Source organism: Hibiscus syriacus, unplaced genomic scaffold (assembly GCF_006381635.1).
Source record: "Hibiscus syriacus cultivar Baekdansim isolate YM2019G1 unplaced genomic scaffold, ASM638163v2 tig00111851_pilon, whole genome shotgun sequence".
Classification (NCBI taxonomy): Eukaryota; Viridiplantae; Streptophyta; class Magnoliopsida; order Malvales; family Malvaceae; genus Hibiscus; species Hibiscus syriacus.
The window spans coordinates 808,425-826,533 of record NW_024063203.1 but is presented as its reverse complement, the minus strand read 5'-3'; the positions used below and the strand labels follow the sequence as shown (position 1 = coordinate 826,533).

Below are 18,109 nucleotides of genomic sequence, written 5' to 3'. Positions count from 1 at the left end.
ACGCTGGGATCGCGGCCGGGCTATTCGTGAACTGTTTTGAGTTTTCCGATGTTTTGCATTATGGTGTTCTTTCTATTTTTATACTGAATTGTTTACTTCTGGTGTATAAAGGGTGGGCATAGTACCACTGCAGGTTGAATGTATTATCCATAAATCCAAATTCGCGACTCTTTTAAATGTGAAAAATCAGACGTGGGCAGTTTAAAATTTCTGACGTTAGTGTTCTTCTTAACTGTTACAGTTTATATTCTGATTGGTTTCTTTCAATCAACGCCGGTCAACTCTCAGTGACCATCATCTGTTTGTTTTTATCAAAACTCGTCTTACTTACATGATGAATTCTAAAACACTATACTAAATATCAAAGATCCTAAATTTCCATCATCTGTGTATTTTTAACGCCATCATTATTACGCTAACTTTGCTTTACCTTTATACTTTACCTTTATAGTTGACCTGATTTATTATTTTTACATTAATTTAACTTTAAAATTGTTTAATTGTATTATTCCTTACCCCAACTTAAAACCCCATAAACTCTAAAAGGAAAATCATAAACCTTAAACATTAACTTTAAATCCTAGTAAATATTTTAACTATCGACACAATTGAACAATTTCGAGAACAAATGCAAAAATACGATATAAACGAAAACAATAAATTAAATCTATTATAGGGACAAAAATTACCTTTTACTTTTAATTTTTGAAGTATCCACATAATAATAGATGAATTTTCATCTTAATCATTGATATAACTCGATATAAATCATTCATTATAAAAGATCTAATTATTAACGAATATATTAGTTTGGTTTCTCGGATATTGAATATGAATGCGAGTAATCGAAAACAATATTATTTATCCATGGATTGCATGTATATGTGGTCAAGTATATACCAGAGTGGTCCGCGAGGTGGTGGTACATCGAGAGCTGCGAATCCGCTAATGCATTGAGCTACCTCTCCCACAACAACTTTCAGGACATACTGAATTCGCATCACCGGAAAAGAAAAAGAAAGGAGGTCAGAGAGAACCGGTGAACACAAACATGCCATAGCCAGCCCAACCGGCATCAAAGTAAAAGGCTGATGTAACCTTAAACAGATATGGCATAATACATCATACCTGCTCGGGGGTAAGCTCGAATATCTTTCCACCAATTGTGAAGGAAACACTAGGCATAGAAGATAGACCGTCGCAATCAACAACTGATTCTCCCATCGGACTGGGCAATCGTTCACAGAGCTGCAATTATTGATTTCGTAAAACGGTAAGCCACTAGTTAAAGTTGCCAGAATTTATAAATGTTAGAATAAGGGGTTGCTTCCTCACCTGATTGACGTACTCGAGTATACGCTCCTGAGTCTGGTTCTGCTTGAGCTGGTTTTGCGCCCAGACAACTGCCATCTCACAGACAGAACACATTCCATCACCGAGATTGCCGGAGTCTTTTCCGGCAGTATCATTCACAACACTTTCGATTCCCATGCTGAACACGATACAGTTTACAAAAACTAATTAACAAAACATGTTATTTCAGAGACAAACTAAAATTTCATCATACAAAGATTTGTGTCTAACCTTACACCTCGAGTTCCATCAAATGTGCACAAACCTATTTGTGAGCAAATTTTCATCGGTTGGTCCTGTCGATGCAGAACAAACAAATACTATTAATTAGGCAGTCGATCGAGAAACAACAAGAATCTTACTCTAACCATCTCTGGAAACCACGTAGCTGAAACTACCAGAACCTTAGCTGCAACGCAATGATCACATGTTTAAACAGATCATATACCTTTGATAATAGCATGTCGATTATCGTTTCTCCATATTCTGAAACTACAGCCTTGCATTCTTGACTTACAACCCCTGATGCACCAATAGCATGATTGACTTGAGCAATGATAGCCTGAAAACATGCGTAAAGAAACCAAATCACCAATGGGAGATCTGACTAAATAATCGACAGAAACCAAATCACCAATGGGAGATCTGATTAAATAATCAACTCATGCATTATGTTTATAGTGCATCCAGTTAATTGTTTGGAGAAATAAAAGGTGTGCAGCTGCTTGCTTAGAAGTGTTATTTATGGCCGCCACAGGATTAATGAAAAATCCAACGTTTCCACATAAACCATCACCGAAAAAGTCAAAACATGATTACCACAACCTTGCTACACAAAACATGCATGCACACATAAAATACACAGAAATGTACAAACCGTAGGGCCAGTCAACAAGGAAGTTCCGGAATCAACAATAGCACTGCAGCCACCGGCACAAAGTCCTGAAACAAGTCAAAGAAAGTAAGGGAACCACAATATGGCAAAGCAGATATCCAAACATCTTTGTAAGACAATTTTGTCAGTTTCTCACCAGTTGTTTGGTCACCAATCAGGACATCACCCATATCAAACTGCAAACTTAAAGAAACAGTAGCATTACTGAAATGAATATATCACATCAAACATTATACAACATACAAGTAAACTTTAGAATTCTAACCTGCCAGTATCCTTTATGTGCTACAGGAACATAAGTGTGGTTTCCCTTGTAATGTTTTGGATCCATCCCACCAAAAACCACTTCTCCGCCTAAATCATCCTCGGGATTGCGGTTAAACCAAAATGAGAAAACTGGTTCCTTAACAAGGCCTTGATTGACCATATTGTACCTGTAGCACTTGCAGAATCAAAACTATGCAAAATCATTTGCATCATTAGTTCTTACACTATAAACATCTTATGCCCATAAATTGAACCCGACAAAGCATAACGGCACATAAAGATATAAAAGGTGCTATTGCATACCACACAGGCTCAGCATGTCCAACTGAAATCTCTTTAAATCCAAGTCCAAGTATACCATCAAACTTGGCAACCAAAAATGTTATGCCGGGTTCCCTTGTTGCCTCAATAAATTCCTAAACAGATAGAGATGAAAAGTAACTTTTCACATAAAACATCAACAATAGAGTACCACTGAATTACAGCTCAAACACATATAACAATAATTTACTAAACATGCCTGATGTTTAACTACAAGATCACCAACTGTTACATGGTCCTCACTAAAGAATCCAGAAATAGCTCCAGTGCCATATTGGATATCCGCTCGTTTACCTGCAATTACACATTAAAAAGAAAATATATCGGCATCAGCTTCATTATCTTCACTTCGACTCATATAAACAAGGATTAAGTGTAATATCCTTCTTGTCATCCCTCCAAAGTTTCGCCAGTCAAAAGCACAAAGGAACCAATTGTGCATAACAAGCACACAAGTCCCCCCCCCCCCAAATAACACCCAAATTCAACTACCGTATATGTTCTAAGTGGTATTTTTAATTGATTAAAAGAAAACCAGTTTATAAGTAGATTTCAGGAAAGCTTGAAAGGACCAAGGCACAGGAACAAACCATTAGCCTTGTAGGTACGTGAACTGCCTGATTTATATCTTGAATGTAAATAGCAAGCTATCTGCACCAAGAAAACATGCAAGAAATATTCCAAATCACATGTCCACTTCTTAAGCACTCAGATATCAATTTAAGGAAAAAACTCACCGAGAAATAACATTTAGATGAAGGTACCCACAAATTGGAACTACCGGTGTCAAATATCACAGTGAATTTTTGTGGTGGAGTGCCAATACCAATCTCACCAAAGTACTGAGCATCCAGGTAGTTCTTTAGTGCCACAATATCAATGTCTTCAGTTTCCCCCAAGTTCCCATTAAGACCATACTTTCTAATAGAAGCTTTCAATGCCTCGCCCGCTTTGGAATCAAAGTGGGCAGCCAACCTATTGTTTCGGTCAATCTTTATCTTTTTGAGTCCAATTCTGATCAACCGTTCACTAGGTGTGGAAAAGACGATAGGAAACAGAAGAAGACAAAGAAAAAGAGTGACAGTAGTAGTTTTGATTATTGTCCCCATTCTGATGAATTCCACTCTGCAATTGAAAGTCAACAAAACAGAAATTAATAAGCTATGATGAGAACTCCAAACGGAAAGCTTTAAAATACGATACCAACACACAACTAGAATAAATACAACTGGAAAAGTTACTTTCACATGAAAACTAGCACACCAACCACGTTTTGCCTACATAGTAATAAAAATATCTCTAGTTCACCTATGCCTAAAACATCTATTCAGATCATGTTTGGTCACTGAGAAAACACAACACAGGACATAGATGCACACATGCGCACACAGATAAATATATAAACAATCTACAACTTAAAAGTTAATATTATTATGGTTAAAGTAATTTGATTAAAGATAGGAGAAATCTTATTTAAAGTCAAATAATTGCTCTACACATCAATTAATTGAAATTCAGTAGAATCAATTCTTGGTCAAAATAATTTGATAAAAGCTAAGAGAAATCTTGCTTGAAGTCAAAACACTTGCTCTACAGTTCAAGTAATTGAAACTCGATAACACCAATTATTGATCAGGTGCCAAATACTGAAGAGATCCCACAAATTCATATTTGGTTGTAGGACAAAAAGGTGGAAATAAAATCTATCTTATTAGAATTTCGGAACAACAGCGTTAACTTAATTCAGCTAAACATTAAAGTCAAAAGAGATTTCCATTAAATTCAAATCACTTTCACGTTTCTCAGGTTCCAAACACACGATAAAAAACCAAAAGACAGTACCTCATCAGACAAACAGAAAACACGACAAAAAATCATTACAAACTAGAGCGGATAGCCTGAATTTCAAAAGTTGCGGTGTCAACTCAAAATTCAATACCAATATTAATCAAAGCCAAACAGGTAAAGATTTTAATTTAATTTTTACATGAAACTTCAGCTTCTGAGATCACATATTTCAATAAAAAAAACAACTACAAACCGAAAACTCAGAAGAAATGGGGTAATCGAAAGGAGATATAATGAAAAGATCAGGAGACTTGAGACGTAAACGGATAACCTGAACTTCAAGAATTACACAGTTAGCTCAAAAGTAAAAAAAAAAAAAACTCGAAGTCAGATAGAAAACCATTTAATTTATTTTTTTCCTGATATTTCAATTTCTAAGCTAACATACTCCAAAAAAAAAATCACAGAAGAACACGAGTGATCAAAAGGAGATCTAATAAAAAATTTGAAAAAATTTAAAGAGAAATTACACTAATACTTAAAAGTTAAACTAAATAAAGAAAAGCTTCTCACAGGTTAAAGGATGATTTAGCTAAACTTAAAATAGAAAACACTATAAACATGACTAAAGACGTATACGCATAACCTGAACTTGAAGAATTCTACTGTCAACTCAAGAGTCAGAACAAAAATCAATCAAAGTCAGATAGTAAAACTTTTCACTTAATTTTTCCATGAAATTTCAGCTTCTAAGATCACATCCTCGAAATATCGCAACAATTTTCCATAGAAAACACTATAAAAATGATTAAAGACTTATACGGATAACCTGAACTTGAAGAATTCCACAGTCAACTCACGAGTGAGAACAAAAATCAATCAAAGTCAGATAGTAAAACTTTTCACTTAATTTTTCCATGAAATTTCAGCTTATAAGATCACATCCTCGAAGTATCGCAACAATTTTCCAGCCAAAACAAAACATATAAAAAAAATTAACAGAAGAGCAAGAGTTATGATCAAAAGGAGATCCGACAAAAAACATTAGAAAAAAATTATACGGATAAAACATAAATAATTCAGAATTAGAAAGAAAGCTTCTTACAGTTTCGATGAAACAACGAAATGGAAAGCAAAGGAGAGGAGAAGGTATTTCTCTTTATAGGCTCTCTTTGTGGTTCATTCATTCATCAGTTGCCTGTTTTTCCATCTTTTGTCCCACTAGCTGAAAGGGATGTGAATTATTTTTATTTTAAAGGTAAATTACACTATTTCTCAATAAACTTTACTTTCTCTTATTTTGATCAATATACTTTTAATTTTTCTAATTTACTCGCTAAATTTTTGAATTGCTCCTGTTTTGATCACTCTGATTTATTTTATTATTATTTTTATATGATGTGATAGTGTTTAATAATATAAAATATAAAAAAAATTTTAAATAAATAATAAAATAATATTTATTATTATTAAATTTAAAAAGACTTAATATAATCATTGTTCACCGTTGACCATCTTTTATTTTTATTTTATATTTAAAAAAAATTATATTAATAATTCTGAAAATAATACAAAAATAATAATAAAATAATTCAAAATGATCAAAATAAGAGTAATTCAAAAGTTCAGTGAGTAAATTAGAAATATTGAAAGTCAAGTGAAGAAGATATGAGAGATAGTAAAGTTAAGTGAAAAATGATGTATTTTACCCTTATTTTTAATTATAGTGGCTTCTAGGAGACTCGTTGCCGTTGCAGACTTCTTGGAGAATCATAACCGTACAAGTATATATCCACTATGACTATTTTTTTTTATTTTTGGTATATATTACATTCATTTGTCATTCAATTATTAGTATGATTATAAAGAGGTCACTTAATTTTAATTTTTAAATAAATTACTCAATTATCAATAGGTCACTCTGACATAAGTTATAATTGATTGATTTGGTTGTAATAATTGATAAATTGAGTATACGGTTGTTATAATTATAAATAGAGTGACATGTTTGTATCTAAAAAATTAACGATTTTTCATTTTTAATGACACAGGGATGTATTTATAATAATCGATTTTTTGGATAAATTATATTATACGTCACTCAGTTATTAGTAAGATTACAAATAGGTCAATTTTAAACATTTACAAGTGGATTACTAAGTTAATCAATGGTTACAAATAACTCACTTTGTCATTAATTACAATTGAGTTATCTGGTTGTAATAATCGATAAATTAATAACCTGGTTGATGCAATTATAAATAGTGTAACCTATTTGCAACTAATTTTTTTTAAACATTTGTTTATTTTAAGGACATGATACCATATTTGTAACGATCAATTAATTGAGTGATTTGCTTATAACGGTTGATAAATTGAGTACTTAATTATTATAATTCATAAATAATGTGACATACTTTGTAACCATAAAATTAAAGCACGTCTCGTTTTTTTACGATAGAATGATATTTTTATAACAAATCAATTAAGTGAGTGATAGATTTAGAAATTTTTGAATTTAATGACCAATATATAATCCTATTCATAATTAAGTTACTTATGTTGTAATTTAACTTTTTTTCGTATGATGTTACTATTTTTAAATTTGACTAATACTTTTTCTTATTGTGCAAGAAATGGGGGGCGTTATCCAGTGCGGTTGAGTGCATGAGGATTTTGGATGAGAGATACTCAGAGAAATCATAATGACTGTGAGATTCAAAATTTTTAATATTTTCTTAATAAAATGAATATGTAAAATTTAATTTTATTATTTCTTTAATACATTAAATTATATTTAAAATTTTATCTAAATAAATAGATATGCATTTGGTCCCTTACGGCCAAAATGCATCCGTCAGTATTTATTAATTCAGAGTCATCGATCGTTAATTGATCTAGTAGAATAAGATTAATAGTTAATTGCTTCCCTATGAACAAACACAAAGTCGATAGGTCGTACTACAGAAAAAGGGCTCGTAGAAGCAGATCGTGGACGTCCGCATTATCTGTTTGGACAATGTGTCTTGTTAATAATTTGACAAATTCTATAATTTAATCTTTAATTTTATTGTTTCATACTCGCATGTTAGTTTTTTAACTTAGGTTTTTTATTGTTTCACGTTACTCCTTGAACTAAAATGTCAAAACTGAAAAGTTATGGAGTTCAAGGATTAATGTGAACCAAAAGTAAAGTTTAAAGATTAATTTGAAATAAAATGTCAAATTTAAAGATCAATGTGGACCAAAATAAGGTTTAAAGACTAAGTTGGAAAATGCTAAATTCAATGACTAAAAGTATAATTATCCCATTATAAATCAAGTAAAACTGTAAAAGTCGCCATATTTGGAAAGGTAAAATTACCGTGCAACAGAGTCCACAACGTTGCTTTCGGAAATGGAACCGAAGACGTTGGATTTTTCCCATTATTTTCACAAATAATGTGTTGAAAAAATAAAAAGGAAAATAAGTCTATCACTTTGAATTTATTAAATGAGAAATTGGATAAAAACTGTGGGAAGACGGGGTAGTTGTTTTCTAAACATTTAAAATTATTAAATATTTTAAAATTTTTAATTACTTTTTATTGAGAAAAATTATTTTCATTCTTTCTAAAATTTTATAATTTTAAATTTATCCTCTAAAATTTTAAAAATTCAATTTCGTTTACCTAACATAAAATTTTACGGTCTATCGCTTCTTGTAATAAAGTTAGATGCAGATAGAGGCCATGCATAGTGGTGCGTATCTTAGCATATGTATGCATGCTTATTTTCCGAATAAGTTGTGAATTTTATCATTCAATTTTCTTTTCACTTTTATTTTACTCATTAAAGTTTAAAAAGTTTTATTTTATTAATGCACCTTAGATTTACTTTTATTTTAATCACTAGAATATCATATCATAAATAAAAGTGTGACATTACAGTCACATGTCATGATGTAGATTACTTTCTATTAATATGGAATTCAAGTCATTCAAGTTAATTTTTATTTTTTATTTTATCTTATTTTTTTGAAGATAAAGTTTTACAATTTTATTCATGTGTCACGTCAACGCTGTAATTATCATTTTCGACATTTTCTTCGATCGCTTTAAGATATCAATAAACTCTCCAAATTTTCTCATACATTCTATGAGTTTAAATTTTACCTAAATCACTTTAAAAACTGATACAACTCAACCAGAAATTCAAAACTTTTGAAACTTCAAACAACTCCAATCTATAGTATACACTAGAGATTGACATGAGACTCGAACCTAACGGGTTCTGACCCAACTCGACCCGATCCAAACCCAATTTTTTTTAAAAAAAACCTACCTGATCCGATTTTGAGTCTGGTCGGATTTGGGTTTAAGGTGAAAAATATCCGACTGACTTGAAAATTTTGTAATTTTACCTTATATATTTAGGGTTAATTGTAATAATATCCCTCTATAAATTATTTTCTTTCAATTAAATCCCTATTTTTATTGAATAAAAATAATATTTTTTAATAAATATATTATTTCAAGTTAGGTTAAGATTTTATCTCAAAAATCGGGTCAAGTTCGAGTTGGGTGGAAGATATATATTTTTTGGGTCGGGTCGGGTGGACCGAAAATCCGACCCAACCCATGCCCATCCCTAATATAAACCATCCAATCAACGTGGAACCACCGGAATATCAAAGAGAAATCAGGAAATTTTCATATATATATATATAAAGGAAAATATTGGCTATTTTTTTCACCAACTTAAGTCACAAACATGATTTTGGTGGGTGAATCTCCCTGTGGAGATTTTCTACATACACAAGGACTAGAACCTGAGACCTTGCTTAAGTGATATTAAGTTTTTTACCACTTGAACCAACCTGTTGGTAATATTGGCACCATTTCATAATTTTAAAAATAAATGTATATTACATATCTCATGCATGCATGCTTGCACGTAGCAGTGTCATATTACATGTCTTGGGAACATATTTTTCGTATATAAATGTATGACAACGTATGCATGTATACATTATTTTTTATTAGATTATGGTGGCTGAACTTCAGAACCTTCAAACTTGACGACTGAATTGATCACTTGCTAGAAAACCTAGCTATTAAGAGGGGGCTCTGTTTAACAGAAAACTCTGCAAGCTTTTCAGTGTCAGGCAATAGATCTTTCACAACTGGATGGGGGAAGAAGCTGTTATGAGCCCATCCGGGCAAACCCGGCGTCTTCTCGTCGGAGAGTAGCTGCACCCCGTTAAACTTTCCGATGACTTGGATCCAGAGAAAGAATGGACCGAATGCGATGTCCAGGTAGCCGATGTCATCCCCACTGAAGAAAGCTTTCCCTTTGCTCAACTCTCTCAAGCATCCCTCTCGTCACCACCGCCTCTTCCAGTGCCGATATTGATGCCTTTTTGGCATCCTCCGTCTCGGCAATCACCGCTGATATCAAGGCAGGGACCAACTACATTCACATAAAACAACAACAGTTGAGACTCCACACTCCACACGTTATATCAAGGCGAAATATTAAAAAAAATTGTATATCAACGTTTAATTAAATAATTAATTTAGCCTTTATTCTTGTTTTTCTGGAGTAATTTAGTCTCAAAGTTTCATTCTAAGGTAAAAGTATCCTTAACATCTGTTTAAATAATCACTTTAATCTCAATGTAATAATTTAAAATAAAAAACTTGTAATGTTTGATTAAATAATTATTTTAATTCCTTTCAAACTGGATGCACTAAACCGTAGGGACAGAAATGGAGGTATCTCTAAGATTAGGGGCCACTGCCCCTAATTTTTTATGATTAAAAAGTATATAGAGATAGATATGTATTTAGACCTTCAACTTTGGGTATATTTTGATTTTGCTCCTCTCATTTTTGTTTTATTTTGATTTTGCTCTTCTCATTTCCTATTGTTAGTTATACCTTAATCCGTCGTTTCTTAGGGAGTAACTGCATATCCATTATTTAGAAAAGTTGTTAAATTTAGTTTAATGTGTTAAAGGGTGAGAGAAAAAATAAAGAAATTTGCGTATCATTTTAAAAAAACATTAAAATTTTAGACCATATTCTTAAATTTATGAATTCATCACGACTCTTACTTTTTTTTGGATTATTTTATTTCAACGTTTTATTTTAGGGCAAAAAGACACATATTTTGAAATGTTGATCATTTGTTGACTATCTATTTCCTTCCACACATGAACATTTTTTTACCAAAAAATGAAACGTGGAGGGCCAAAATACAAAAAAAAAAAGGAGAGGTCAAAGTGATTATCTAATCAAACGTTTGGAGCATTTTTTGAGATTATTTGTTATACAAATAAACCTGATCCCTTTTTAACAAAATGTGACCGAGATTAAACGAAAGAACCTTATCGTCGATGTAGGCAATCCAAATTCGAGCATTGGCACGTTGTCGAGGACGGGAAGGGAGAATGGAAGGGGCGTCGAGCCAAACCTCATCGATGTATTGGACGATGGCTTGGGACTCGATGATGGGTTTGCCGTCTTGGACGAGGACCGGGACTCTCTGGTGAAGAGGGTTGATTTTGAGAAGAAGCTCACTCTTGGGTTCCAATAAGTTCTCCTCGTTGTACTCGTAGTCTATAGATTTGAGGTGAAGGGCGATCCTTGCCCTCAACATGAAAGGGCTTGGCCATGAAACTATAAGCTTCACGTTGCTCTCACCCATTGTTGTTTTGTTCCTTTTTCGATGTTGAGTTGAAAACGTAGGAAGAGATGACCAAAACAACCATGCTGAAATTTGAAATTTCCATGGCCTTGGCCCTTTGAAATGAGAAATTTATCTTTGGATCCTCTAAAAAATTAAATAATTTTAAGTTAGTATAATGATATCCATACACGCACACCATATAACTACATGGCAGAGACAAATGTATGATTTTTTTTTAACAATTTCAATTTAGGGGAGGGAAAGAAATTTTTTACTCCTAATAAGTATTGAACTCACAAGTCAGATGAAAATGAAGTGTCAACCAAGAGCTTTTAATCACCTAAAAATAAAAAAAAAAATGTATTCGTATCGATTATTCTTAAGTGTAGCAACAAGCTACAGCTTGAATTTATAAAATGAAAAGATTTAAGAAAACGTTTGAAAATATATGGAAATATTTAAAATTTAATTACTATTTATTATTTATTTACCATGTTTCTACTGTCAACATTTTTTCATTGTCTATAAATAAAAATAAAATTTTATTTTATTTTATTTCTAATTTAATAAATTTAAACCCGTGTCAATTCCTCAATTAAATTTAAAGTCTAAGACTTTATTTTATTTAAATTTAAAAAAAATTACCATTCCAAATTTGTGTGACAACTTTTCCTTGATATAATATCTTGATGTAGAATATTATCTATTCATGATTTATAAGGTACACAAGCTATAAGCCTAACACGTGATGTTGTAAAACTCTAGTTGTTCCTTTATCATCTTTTCGTGTAAACCTTGTTCTAATTTTATTACATGTTATCATCATGGATGACAACACCAAGCTTGATTAATTATCGACAGTTAGTTTTTCCATTTTATTTCCTCCTTATAATTTGAATCATAATCAATGAAAATTATAGGTTGTTTATAAGCTATTATAGCATTTTTTTATTTGTTCTTGAGGTACGTATTTTTTCATGATTAGATTTAACATACACCTTCCTATTCAAGTTATGTTTATTTAATTATACGGTTGATAAATGCATATTTTATTTACGATTATTGAAAATAAACCACGATCGAATTAAGTTAATGTCACTTTGTAATGAGTTATCACTATTATGCATTTTTATGTTAGCGTGATGGTGTTGTCCTTGACCGTCAACAATGATGTTTGTTTGTATACAGTGGCGGATCCAGAATTTTTTTTCAGGGTGAACACATATATAATAATCGTATAAAATCCTATATGAGGTGAGCACAACTAAAATTTCAGGGTGGCCACAACTATTAAAATATGTAATTATTCTTAGAAAATTCAGATTTCAAGGTGAACACATACCCACCCTGTATCGTTAATGGGTCCGTCACTAATTATATCTATTATTTATTCAAATTGTTTGATTTGATTTTTAACTTCTACTTGTATTGTCTATTCTTAAATGCATAGTTTGCATGTTTTAATAATTTTAAGGGAATACTCTATTTATGTGCCTATATACTCTTGTTTTTTACTTTTCTTGTAACATATATTTCATATGTATCAATGAAAATATAAAAAATTAGAAAATTATTAAAACTCAAAATGCAGCGTGTGAATGCCAGCGTTAAATACTCAATGATCGAGCTATCAAAACGAGTGAAATTAAAAATTTAGTGACGAAATTAAAAGCATTTAAAATACTAAAACATAAATACAGGAAAAGTTGAAGGGCAAAGAAATTAGTTTACCCGAAGTTAAAACTGGTTCATTCTTTCTTTTATCTTTAAAGCAACCAATAGAGATATGAAACGTGTCCTAATCAGTCAATCTCAAAGCCGAGACATAAATATCTTTGCTTTAGAGACTTTATCTTCCACCACGACTTTGCTTTTACTAAAATATTGAGATCGCTTCACGTCTAAGCAAATTCTCATTATTCGACCACAGTACAGTACTTCCACCATGAAACATCACTTCGCCCACGGCGTCTCCGACGAAGTCAAAATGGCCTTTAATCTCGAAGTGGTGGTTGCCACGGTGGTCCTAGCTTTGCTTTTGCACATCTTCTGGCGTTGTTGTTTCTCGTTTTACCTTAATCACGTCAAGAAATACATTTCTTCTTGTTCCTCTTCATCAGCCGCGGCCTCTGGCTTAGAGCCGTCGAAGATCGCCGCCGTGGAGGAGATCCTCAACTACACGTTCAAAGACAAGAGACTCCTCGAGGAAGCTCTGACGCACTCTTCATGCCGCGAAGGCATTTCGTATGATCGGCTCGAGTTCCTCGGCGACGCGGCGCTTGGATTGACGGTTGCGATCCATTTCTTCCGCTTGGAGCCGAGGCTGAACTCCGATCAGCTCACTCGGCTCCGAAAAAAGAGCGTGTGCAACGCGAGACTGGCGTACCTGGCGGCTAGGCTTGGGCTTTACCGGTACGTTAGGAGAAAAGACACCGCTATCCTTAACCGCAACGTACGGGGAAACTCTGTTTCTCTCACATGAATTTTCAATTAATTCCTATATTTTACTAAAAAAATGAAAAAATAATTCATTTGTTAATAAATATAAATTATAAATCATTGATTTTTTTTATCAATTCTTGTTGCTTTTAAAGGTCAAGATGTATGAAGATGCGGTGAAACAGGGAAATGATCATAGAAATTTCACGGTTCGGAGTCCGGACATTTTGGCCGACGTCTTCGAAGCTCTCGCCGGTGCTGTCTACGTGGATCTCGATTTCGATTCCACGAAATTGTGGACGGTACGTCCGTTTATTTATTTTTATTTTACAATCTCAGAATTCAATTTTTTTTTTTATAATTTGATACTTGAACAGATCTTTAAAGATTTATTAATGGTGGATCAAATTAAGATCCCAAAGGACCTCGAATCTCGTAAGATTATTAATGGAGCACAAGACAAGTTGTATGGACTGTGTGGCAGGAAGAAATGGGGAAAACCCATTTATACTTGGTACGCCTCGATTATAGATTTATATGAATTATATTTAATGAACTCCGTAATTAATCGTACCTTTGGTGTTGGTGTTTTCCGGCAGCAGCCTTGTGAAGGAAGGACGTCCTCAACATGAAACGACGATGATTTATTCCGTCGAAATAGAAACCGACGACGGTTTGCTCCGGCAAGAAGGTGATGAAAAATATACTCCGAGAGACGCCCGCAACTCTGCTGCTTACCGTTTGCTTCGTTCCCTGCCAAAATATCCTATTATGTGATTCATATGCTTTCTTACTGGATCCTATCAATTAACATATACATAATGTTATCGGACTCAAGTGAGTGTTGAATATAGATGTGTATTAATTTTATAATATTTAGTTTTTAAAAAATATATTTTTATATTTATATAGTATTATTACAAATAAGATATTCCAGTTATCAATTTTAAAATTTTGGCGGAACTTCTAAAGATAAATATTAAAAGGAATTACTCGTAAGATACGAATGAGTTATCCATGACTAAAAAATTTATAAATAGATATTATCATATGATTATTACACACAATTTAAAAAGAACATAAGAAAAAATATTGAATAGTAGTAATGGAATTTAAAATTTAAATATAATATTAATTGAATAATAAAATGCTTAGAAAGGTAATAATTTTTTTAAATTTATAGATTTATTATTTAATAGTAAATTTAAAATTTTTGATATAAATTCACATATAATAAATATATATTTTATTATTTGTCCAACTATATATATCGAATCTTTAATTATTTATACCTTTTCACTCATAAAAAATAATTGTTTAAGTATTTTAATACATTATATATAATAAAAGGGTGTAGTACATAAATGATTCTAATTATAGAGCGTTGTTTTGTTGAATTCTTTGATCATTAAAAATTACAAAATGATCTTTTGACTATAAGATATTATTTTGTTGAGTTCTTGACTATTAAAATTTAAAAATGATCAACTGACTATTTATATTTTCAAATTCATCATTTTTCGTTAAAACATTATTAATCGTCTAAGTTAAACGTTAACTTGTTGACTGTAACATTTTAAAATTTGATCCCATAATCATTTGAGTTGTATTATATTTAATCGATTCTCTATTTACAATATGTCATTGAGTCAGTGCTTGAAATATTATGACATCGAGTTAATGGTTAAAAGCAATAGCGTTGCTAGTATATATAATTAAAATATGATATTAACATATCAACATCAAAATGTTAACATCAAACTCAATTGTCGTCAAATTTTTAATAAAAAAAGACAAGTTTAAAACATATAAATAGTTAAAGTGATGATTTTGTAACTTTTAATTGTCAAAATATTTAAAAGAACAATTTTACAACTTTTAATAGTCAGTGGTTCATTTATCTATTTTACGTATAATAAATTAAAAAAAAGGTTTATAAATGATAAAAAAAATGTTTTAAAGTAATGATAAATTATTATTTAACAGGTATATATGAAACCCACATAATTAATTTTTTTAATATATTATTTTCATAGTTAAAATGTGTTAAAAATAAATAAATAAATCTTCATGAAATTAATATAATTCGAGTAGAATAGAGGGTTGTACCTTCTCACCTATCATCTTTCGTCCCTTCCATCTCCCCTCTTCATTCTTTCCATCAAATTTACATTTTCTTTTTATTTTTTGTTCTGCTGTTTGTTTAAATATATTGATTTTGGGTATGTAGATTGGTGAGTTTACCCCTTTTTGATCCTAATCTCTAATCTTTTCATCAATCTCTTTGTATTGATATATAATATTTTTTTCTTTTTTTCTTCAATCTTTGAAGTTAAACATCTTTTTTCTGGATAAACCCTTTGAGAGAATCGGGTGGAATTTTTTAGGATTAGATCATTTTCCGATGAGGAAAGGAGGAGGATTCGACGTAGCGATGAAACCGGCGGTGGAACCCAACGTATCTGTAAAAGAACAAAGATACAGAGGTGTTAGGAAAAGACCGTGGGGAAAATTCACGGCGGAATCAGAGATCCATGGAAAAAAACCAGGGTTTGGCTTGGGACCTTCAATTCCGCCGAAGAAGCCGCCCGAGCATACGATCCGGCGGCGATTTCGCTCCGTGGAAACAAAGAGAAAACGAATTTCGCTTTAAATTCCTCCGACCTGCCACCTTTTCGTCCCAGCATCAATGAAGCCTTCATCGAAGGCGATCCGCAAAGACCGCCGAGGAGTAGCATGAGTAGCACGGTGGAGTCGTTCAGTGGGCCGAGACCATTCCTACCACAGCAGAAACCGACGGCGATTACGACTCGGGAGTGTTCACCGCCGGTGACGCCGGACGATTGTTATAGTGACTGTGATTCATCATCGACAGTCGTCGATGATGGGGATGATATCGCAGCGTTGTCTTGCCAGAAAACTTTGCCTTTCGATCTCAATTTTCCACCGTTGGATGAACTCGACGATCTCGCGTTATGTCTCTGATCAACGATTACGATCAACCAGTCGATCTTAAAGTATCTTTTTTGCTATTTATCAAATGCTAGATCTGTCGCTGGAAACATTATGGTGTGATTTAGGGTTTATGATATCATATCTCACCTCCGATGATCTCAGATCATCTTGTATAAACAATTTGTCTAATTCAATCCCTATAGAAAATGGGTCTTTGATTCTATGATTTGTGAATGCGATTGCTTTCACCTTCACTATTGATCTTTGTAGTAAGGGACGGTTTGTTTGTTTATAATTGATTTTTTAAAAAATAAATTATTAGACTTTGAATTACTAAAACTGAAAAATGAATTACTGAAATTTGAATTCTAAAAAATGAATTATATTTCTGAAAAATATTTTTCGTAAATTGAATTACATTTTTCTGAAAAATATTTGGAAAAACGTTTTATGATGTTTGGAAGATTATATTTAAATATTTTTTTCCATTAGTTGAAGAGTTTTTTAAAAATTATTTATTACAAATATTAAATATAATAAATAATATTATTTATCATAAAATTTTATATTATTATTTTAAAATATTAAAATAATTTATTTATTATTAAATATTATTTTTATAATTAATAATTTTTGTATATTTTAGTGAAATAAAATATAATAAATTATATTAATTATTTATTAAAGTAATAGTGTTATATTATATTTTAAAAATATTAATTAATATATTTTAAATATCTTTATTAAAATATTATTTAAATATATAAATAATATTATTCATTATTAAATATATAAATTTTTTATTATATATTATTAAAATAAAAATATAATATCTTATATTATTATAATATAATTGATTATTTTATATAATATTAAAAATATAATATTATATTATTATAAATATTAATAAATCAATCAATAATATTTTGATGAAAACGATATCAAAATATTTTATTAATATTAAATTCATAAAATAAAATTATTTTGAGGATTTATTCTTTGAAGTGAAAAGTTCGGAAATGACTTACGGAAAATGAATCCGTAAGTCATTTTACAGAAAACACAAAGGAAATTATGTTACTAGGAAAATAAATTACATTCCGAAAAACCAATTACGTAAAACAAACACGGGAAAACATTTTTTTGAAAACGAATTACGTAAAACAAACACGAGAATTCGGAGAAAACCAATTTCGTAATTCCAATTACGGCAAACAAACACACCCTAAGTGATGATTTCTTAAGGTGCGTTTGGTTCACGGAATGTAAGATTACCAGTGGGAATAAAAGATTACCAGGGAATAGGATTACTGGGAATGTTGTATTTTGTGTTTGGTTGGTTTAGCAGGAATGTAAGATTACCGTGTTTGGTCAAAGGAATAAAAGATTATTGGAATGTATATTTGACCAAATTGTCCT

General features: G+C 31.4%; 2 protein-coding genes and 2 pseudogenes across 3 annotated transcripts; 2 read left to right on the top strand and 2 right to left on the bottom strand.

The window, feature by feature from the left end:
* Positions 1-842: 842 nt before the first annotated feature.
* Positions 843-5,378, bottom strand: LOC120172482 (aspartic proteinase-like). Its single transcript, XM_039179935.1, has 13 exons — positions 5,341-5,378; positions 3,574-3,961; positions 3,427-3,487; positions 3,036-3,130; positions 2,819-2,931; positions 2,514-2,682; positions 2,385-2,424; positions 2,231-2,295; positions 1,802-1,915; positions 1,585-1,649; positions 1,336-1,492; positions 1,129-1,248; positions 843-989 (listed from the first exon to the last, which is right to left on the bottom strand). Exons 1-13 carry the CDS (start codon positions 5,358-5,360, stop codon positions 858-860), a joined length of 1,539 nt encoding a protein of 512 aa, XP_039035866.1. The 5' UTR covers positions 5,361-5,378; the 3' UTR covers positions 843-857.
* A 4,318-nt stretch (positions 5,379-9,696) lies between these two features.
* Positions 9,697-11,314, bottom strand: LOC120172484 (annotated as a pseudogene).
* Positions 11,315-13,167: 1,853 nt separating this feature from the next.
* LOC120172483 (ribonuclease 3-like protein 2) lies at positions 13,168-14,588 on the top strand. 2 transcript variants are annotated; one of them, XM_039179937.1, is made up of 4 exons: positions 13,168-13,748; positions 13,891-14,037; positions 14,113-14,249; positions 14,338-14,588. In XM_039179937.1, the coding sequence occupies exons 1-4, from the start codon at positions 13,242-13,244 to the stop codon at positions 14,510-14,512; spliced, it is 966 nt and encodes a 321-aa protein (XP_039035868.1). In that variant the 5' UTR covers positions 13,168-13,241; the 3' UTR covers positions 14,513-14,588. The 2 variants fall into 2 exon arrangements, with proteins under 2 accessions (XP_039035868.1, XP_039035867.1); XM_039179936.1 differs by having other exon boundaries at positions 14,335-14,588.
* Positions 14,589-15,865: 1,277 nt separating this feature from the next.
* On the top strand, positions 15,866-16,962 carry LOC120172463 (annotated as a pseudogene).
* The last annotated feature ends 1,147 nt before the right edge of the window (positions 16,963-18,109 follow it).